The sequence below is a fragment of the Mandrillus leucophaeus genome, unplaced genomic scaffold (assembly GCF_000951045.1).
Source record: "Mandrillus leucophaeus isolate KB7577 unplaced genomic scaffold, Mleu.le_1.0 Scaffold1, whole genome shotgun sequence".
Classification (NCBI taxonomy): domain Eukaryota; kingdom Metazoa; phylum Chordata; class Mammalia; order Primates; family Cercopithecidae; genus Mandrillus; species Mandrillus leucophaeus.
The window spans coordinates 7,858,104-7,865,023 of NW_012098097.1; the positions used below are offsets into that span (position 1 = coordinate 7,858,104).

At 54.6% G+C, this 6,920-nt stretch overlaps 2 protein-coding genes across 3 annotated transcripts in view; both read left to right on the forward strand.

Annotated features, from left to right (window-relative positions):
- OTOP2 (otopetrin 2) overlaps nt 1–4,538 on the forward strand; it is a 22,507-nt gene extending 17,969 nt beyond the window's left edge. Inside the window, exons 6-7 of the mRNA XM_012002635.1 lie at nt 637–1,511; nt 4,003–4,538. Coding sequence (XP_011858025.1) covers nt 637–1,511; nt 4,003–4,173 — 1,046 coding nt within the window. The 3' untranslated portion in view covers nt 4,174–4,538. The remainder of the gene's footprint in view (nt 1–636; nt 1,512–4,002) is intronic.
- A 1,905-nt stretch (nt 4,539–6,443) lies between these two features.
- OTOP3 (otopetrin 3) overlaps nt 6,444–6,920 on the forward strand; it is a 15,550-nt gene continuing 15,073 nt past the window's right edge. Inside the window, exon 1 of one of the 2 annotated variants that reach the window (XM_011975938.1) lies at nt 6,444–6,665. In XM_011975938.1, the coding sequence (XP_011831328.1) occupies nt 6,647–6,665 (19 nt within the window). In that variant the 5' untranslated portion in view covers nt 6,444–6,646. The remainder of the gene's footprint in view (nt 6,666–6,920) is intronic. The other variant, XM_011975868.1, reaches the window with a different exon arrangement.

The window sequence follows — 6,920 nt, forward strand, 5'->3', positions numbered from 1 at the left end:
AGGCTGGTCTCAAACCCCTGACCTCAGGTGATCTGCCCACCTTGGCCTCCCAAAGTGTTGGGATTACAGGTGTGAGCCACTGCACCTGGCCTAGACTGTTCTTACTGAGCACTGATGTATCCCAGTCTCTGGCACACAGTAGGTGCTCAAGAAATGTTTGTGAAGAAGTGTGCCATGCCCTGTGAAGGCATGAGGGATACCATGGTGAATATAGCAGGCGTGAAAGACAGGGACCCTGCCCTTAACAAAGGTCACAGGCTAGGTTGGGCGTGGTGGCTCACACCTGTAATCCCAGCATTTTGGGAGGCTGAGGCAAGTGGATCACTTGAGGTCAGGAGTTCGAGACCAGCCTGGCCAACATGGCGAAACCCTGTCTCTACTAAAAATACAAAAATTAGCAGGGCGTGATGGCAGGCGCCTATAATCCCAGCTACTTGGGAGGCTGAGGCAGGAGAATGGCTTGAACCCGGGAGGCGGAGTTTGCAGTGAGCCAAGATCGCGTCATTGCACTCCAACCCGAGCAACAAGAGTGAAACTCCATCTCAAAACAAAACAAAAAGGGTCACAGGCTAGGGGTGAGACCTCTCTAGGAAGGTGGGAGGGCAGTCCAGCCCTGTGTCTCTCTCTCCACGACAGAGCGTGCGGGCAACCCAGTCGGAGGAGACTCCTGCCTCTGCAGCACGGCTGTCTGCCAGATCTTCCAGCAGGGGTACTTCTACCTCTATCCCTTCAACATCGAGTACAGCCTCTTCGCCTCCACCATGCTGTACGTCATGTGGAAGAATGTGGGCAGATTCCTGGCCTCCGCCCCTGGCCACAGCCACACCCCATCCCCTCTCAGCCTCTTCCGGGAGACCTTTTTTGCTGGCCCGGTTCTGGGCCTGCTGCTCTTCGTGATAGGACTGGCTGTCTTCATCATCTATGAGGTTCAAGTGAGCGGGGGCGGGGGCCGCACCCAGCAGGCCCTGGTCATCTACTACAGCTTCAACATTGTCTGCTTGGGACTTACGACCTTGGTCAGCCTGAGTGGCTCCATCATCTACCGTTTTGACCGCCGGGCCATGGACCACCATAAGAACCCCACGCGCACCCTGGACGTGGCCCTGCTGATGGGTGCCGCCCTGGGTCAGTACGCCATCTCCTACTACTCCATCGTGGCCGTGGTGGCGGGCACACCCCAGGACCTGCTGGCAGGGCTCGACCTCACCCATGCGCTGCTCATGATTGCCCAGCACACCTTCCAGAACGTATTTATCATCGAGAGCCTTCACCGAGGACCGCCCGGGGCTGAGCCTCACAGTACCCCCACCAAGGAACCTTGCCAAAACCTCAGCTTCACCAACCTGGATGCCTTCCACACCTTGCCTGCCTGCCCACCCACCCCCAGGCTGGTTAGCCCCAGCCCCGCAGACCAGCGAGAAGCAGTGGCCATCATCTCAGCCCCCAGAAGCCAATGGAGACGCCGGTGCCTAAGAGACATTTCTCTGTTTCTCCTGCTCTGCAATGTCATCGTGAGTAGCTGGGGCAAGAAAGGGTGGGCTTGGGAGACGAGGCTGAGGAAGGATGCTCTTGCAGGCTTAAGCCCTTAGCCTCCTCTGTCTTGCCCCCAGCCCGCCTGAGAATCTTACAGCTCTCTAGGAAAGGAGCAGGTTCAGAGGAGGCCAGCTGTAGCTTTGGGGCAAATGGCATCTCAGGGCACACAGAGGAAATGAAATCCTAACATTCTGGCATCTAGGCAGCAGGTGGAGCTGGAGGGGTCACAGGGAAGGTTGACACAGGGGCTGGGCAGAGGTGAGAGGGAGCTGAGAGCTGATGTGGAAGGCGGGGTCCTCACCCCCCAGTGGGAGGTGTGACTGCTCCTGGGAACTTGTGACCTGCCTGCTTCTCAGAATAATTGGAGCAGCCTCAGGAAGTAGCAGAGACCAGTGTAAGTGTGAGCAGTCTGTTAGCAGAGTGAAGTGGGAAGGAGGGTGTCTACAACAGCCACCCCCCCCCCAGTGACTCAGCGAAGATTAAGAGCAACAGACTTGGCCGGGCACAGTGGCTCACGCCAGTAATCTCAGCACTTTGGGAGGCTGAGACAGGCAGATGACTTGAGGTCAGGAGTTCGAGACTAGCCTGGCCAACATGGTAAAACCCCATCTCCACTAAAAATACAAAAATTAGCCAGGCATGGTGGTGTGCGTGCCTATAATCTCAGCTACTCGGGAGGCTGAGGCAAGGAAATTGCTTGAACCCAGGAGGCGGAGGTTGCAGTGAGTTGAGATTGCACCACTGCACTCTAGCCTGGGCAACAGAGTGAGACTTTGTCAAAAAAAGAAAAGCAACAGACTTCACCCAATACAAATATGTTCTCTGTATAGAAGTACCCCAGGGCAGAAACACTGGTAATGAAAGTACATCCCAACAGGGAAATGCTCCTGGTGTTTCTAGTACAACCCAAGACAGAAGTGGCCCAGTGGGGGCTTATTATTACCTCTGATATAGAAACATGTACCTATGTGGGTACATCTCAAAGAGAAAAAAAAAATTTTTTTTTGAGACGGAGTCTTGCTGTGTCGCCCAGGCTGGTGTGCAGTGGTGTGATCTCAGCTCACTGCAAGCCCCGCATCCTGGGTTCACACCATTCTCCTATCTCAGTTTCCCGAGTAGCTGGGACTACAGGTGCCCACCACCACACCCAGCTAATTTTTTGTATTTTTAGTGGAGACAGAGGGGTTCACCGTGTTGGCCAGGATGGCCTCGATCTCCTGACCTCGAGATCTGCCTGCCTCAGCCTCCCAAGGTGCTGGGATTACAGGCGTGAGCCACCGCACCCGGCCGAGAAAAAAACACTTCTAATGAAGTTTCACTCAATAGAAAAACAATCCTTTCAGCTATAACCTCCAATAGAAAAATATCCCTAATACAGAAAATTACTTAATGTGGGTATATCCCAGTACAGAGCAAGAGCACCACAGTGAATTGTACCCCATGAAATCCTACCTGCATGAGGTACACCAGCGGCCCTAAGAGTCATTCTTAGTGAGGTCCCATTCTGAAGGACCATCCACCAGGTCATGGGCCCCACAGGTGTGGGATGTTGCCATGCAGGAGCCTTCCAACACAATCAATTTCACTTCAAAAAAAACGTGGTCATCAGTTTCTGACCCTACCAGTAGAATCATTAAGGCCCAGACCTCACCATGTCTTGGACCGGCTTTGGTGCCTGCCCCCTGCCCTCTGGCCCCACCCCCACCTTCCACCCAGGCCTGGCTTATAGGCTAGGGGCCACCTTCTGGGAGGCTATTCTTGGTCCAGGTATCTGAGCCTAAATCACCTCCAGTAGCAGCTTCTCCATCTCCTTCATTTTATAGGACGGAACAGGCTCAGAGGGGACTGTGATGTGCCCAAGGATGAAGTTAATCAGGGGTAGGGGTGGGGCTAGCCTAGAAACCTTTGTTCTTTGCTTCTTACCCACACCTGAACCTTCTGAGCTCATAGCCAGAGAGGAAGCAGGATTCCAACTTCCACCTTCTCCCACTCCTAGGAAGGGAGAAGGGGATAAGGGGAGAGCTGGAGGGCAGAGCTCAGGGAGGGCTGGGGTGGGGTGGCCTTCTGTCTGAACCTCAAACTCCCTGCCCTGAGCCTATCTGATTCTGCCACCCCCACCCGTGTGCACACAACCCCCCAGGACAGAGCTGCTGATTTTGCTGCTTGTACCTCTTCTTCTAGTGAAACCTCTTCTCCCCTCCCTGATCGCACACTGAGGCCCTGCTAAAATTTTGGAAGAGGCGATCACAGGTGGACTCCTAGCCTGGGGATGGCAAATTCAGTTGGGCTTACTTCCTGGGCCCCTTAGAGAGTGCCAGGTCCTGTCCAAAATGCTAGAGCTGCCCATTCATGGACACCCAGCCCTCCCTGTCCACCAAGCTAGAAAGATGGGCCCCCATCTAGCCACGGCCCAGCAAAGCCCACAGCATCATCCAGACCAGCCCCTGAAATGCTCCTCTCTCCACACAGCTGTGGATCATGCCTGCCTTCGGGGCCCGCCCTCACTTCAGCAACACAGTAGAGGTGGATTTCTACGGTTACTCCCTCTGGGCAGCCATCGTCAACATCTGCCTCCCTTTCGGCATCTTCTACCGCATGCACGCCGTCTCCAGCCTGCTGGAGGTCTACGTGCTGTCCTGAGGCCTGCAACAGACGTGGGGGGCAGGAAGAGGGGGCTCAGCTCATGTGCCCACTCAGATACCCTCTGGAAATGAATCCCAGCTGGTGCCATATGACAGTCCATTTCCTGCTGGTCCCAGAGTGGAATTTTCACAAAAGTTATTTTTCCAGGTTCAATTTTTAAATCACAATCAGGACAGGCCCATCCACCCCAGTATGACCGTGGGGCATGAGGTGACTGGGGAAGGGAGACCTCTCTTGGCAGCATTGCTAGGACCCAATGAGATCTGGAAGTGCCGGCTCTGGCTCCCTCTCTAATCCCATCCTGTGGCCTGGCCAGTGCACTGCCTGGAGCTGGAAACCAATAAACCTGTGATTTGGCCCCATCCCCACTGTTTGTCTCTGTTGTCCCATCTGAGGTGGTCACAGGAGAGGATCTTGGGAGTCAGAGCGGGAAGGGCCCCTGGAGATTTTCAGATCTCAAGCTTTGCAGTATAGTGAGCAAACTCCAAGTGACAGACTAGCTACAGAGTGGGTGACTGGAGTTCCGAAACTGTCATCTTCCTCTTCCCTTTATCTCCAAGCGACATACATTTTTTTTTTTTTTTTTGAGACAGTATCTCATTTTTTCGCCCAGGCTGGAGTGCAGAAAGCTCACTGCAACCTTAACCTCCTGGATTCAAGAGACCCTCCCACCTCAGCCTCCTGGGTAGCTGGAACTACAGCTACTACTGCCACCACGCCTGGCTAAATTTTCTGTGTGTGTGTGTGTGTGTGTAGATGGGGATCTCATTGTGTTGCACAGTGTGGTCTTGAACTCCTGGGCTCAAGTGATCCTCCCGCCTCAGCCTCCCAAAGTGCTGGGATTTCAGGCATGAGCCACAGCACCCAACCTAATCATTCTTTTCGTGTGTGTGTCCCGTGACACAAGAAAGTTTAGGAAGCAGCGACATAGTCGCTGCTGCATTTTACCAAGAAGGAAGCTAAGGCCCAGAGAGGTAAAGTGACTTCCCCAAGGTCACACAGCTACAAAAAATCCAGAGCCTTTCTGCTAAGAACAATAATTTTCAAACTTTGTTTTCAAGCAGAACATTTTTTCCCTTCAAATAAAATATTACAGGAACCTAACTTTATAACATAGATACAGGCCGGGTGCGATGCCTCATGCCTGTAATCCCAGCACTTTGGGAGGCCGAGGCAGGCAGATCACTTCAGGTCAGGAGTTCGAGACTAGCCTGGCCAACATGGCAAAACCCTGTTTCTACTAAAAATTACAAAAATTGGCCAGGCATGGTGGCATGTGCCTGTAATCCCAGCTACTCAGAAGGCTGAGGCAGGAGAATCACTTGAACCCAGGAGGCAAAAGTTGCAGTGAGCCAAGATCATGCCACTGCCACATCTAGATGTGTATAAGAGACAGGAACCCGGGAGGGGGGGGTTCCAGTGAGCCAAGATCATGCCACTGCACTCTAGCCTGGGAGTCAGAGCAAGACTCTGTCTCAAAAAAAAAAAAAAAAAGAAAGAAAGAAAAAAAATATATATATATAGAGAGAGAGAGAGAGAGAGACAGGGCAGTTCTAGTTTAAAAGGAGTTGGGAGTCTCAGATCCTCACCACGTGGGCCTCCCCTGACCTCCCCCTGCCGCGGAGGTCCCCTGGGAGCTTCCCCTAAGCCTTAGGGTTTCTACTCTACAAAGGGTACAGAGATGCTTAGGAGGGAAGACAGAAGAGAGACGGGAAGGAGGCTCCACAGTTAGAAGAAGAGTGAAAGGTGGTGGTGAGCATACAGAGGCAGAGGGAGGGGGAGTACTGGGCGTGACCCATGGAGCAGATGGCGTTTGGGGGAGATATAGGAACAGCAGCACCGGGAGTTCAGGGTACTTTGAGGAAACTGTGCCTGGACGCTGTCAGCAGAAGGAGGTGAGTAGTTCTCAGAGGCCGCAGGTGCAGCTGAGGAGGCCTCCACCCCTGTCAGAATGGCGCTGTGCTCCAACTCTTCCCCACCAAGTTTAGGTTTTACTTAAGGAAAACACAGGGTCCTGCGAGGGTGCCTCCAGGCCTGGGGCTAGGTAGGGTACAGGAAAAAGTGACTCCAGGCCTGGAGGGAGGGCGTCCATTCCCAGCTTCATCACTAAAGGAAAGCGAGGCCTGAATTCCGCAAGCTCTTTACTGCGGGCCTAAGAACACTGCACCCCTCTCCACCCCACCTAAGGGCGGGCTGCGAGTCGGAGACCCTGCAGGTCCGCGCCTGCACAGCCCTCGGCCCCGCCCGCTCGTCCAGCTGCCTCGCAATTGGCTGCACCCTCTGGGTCCGAGCCCCCGGCAGGGTAATTAACGAGGGATTAATGAGATTTCCAAAGTCAACAGAAAAATCGATGGGCCGCGGAGCCCGAGCGGCGGCTGCGCAGTCCCGCTGGGGGAGGGCGTCGCGGGCATCGGTCTCACTTGGACGGACAATCCGCTCAGCGCCCGCAGTCGGTGGTTAGCCCGCGGCGATGCCTGCCCCGGCCTCAGGTAAGTCGGGAGCGCCGGCAGAACTTTCCCAGCTTGCGCACCCCAGACACTGGCACATACTACACCCCCAAAAGCGGGGTTCACGAGCAGGAGATGCAGGGATTGGAACGGGAAAGTGGGGTGACTGTGGAGAGGTCAACTCCCTTTGATCCAAGGCCGGCCCCTCTACCCGCCCCTCAACCCGGGCTCCGCGTCCCTACTCCTTTCCGTGGACCCGGGGGGCACAGAGGGCCGCAGGGCGCGGCTCCTCCTGGC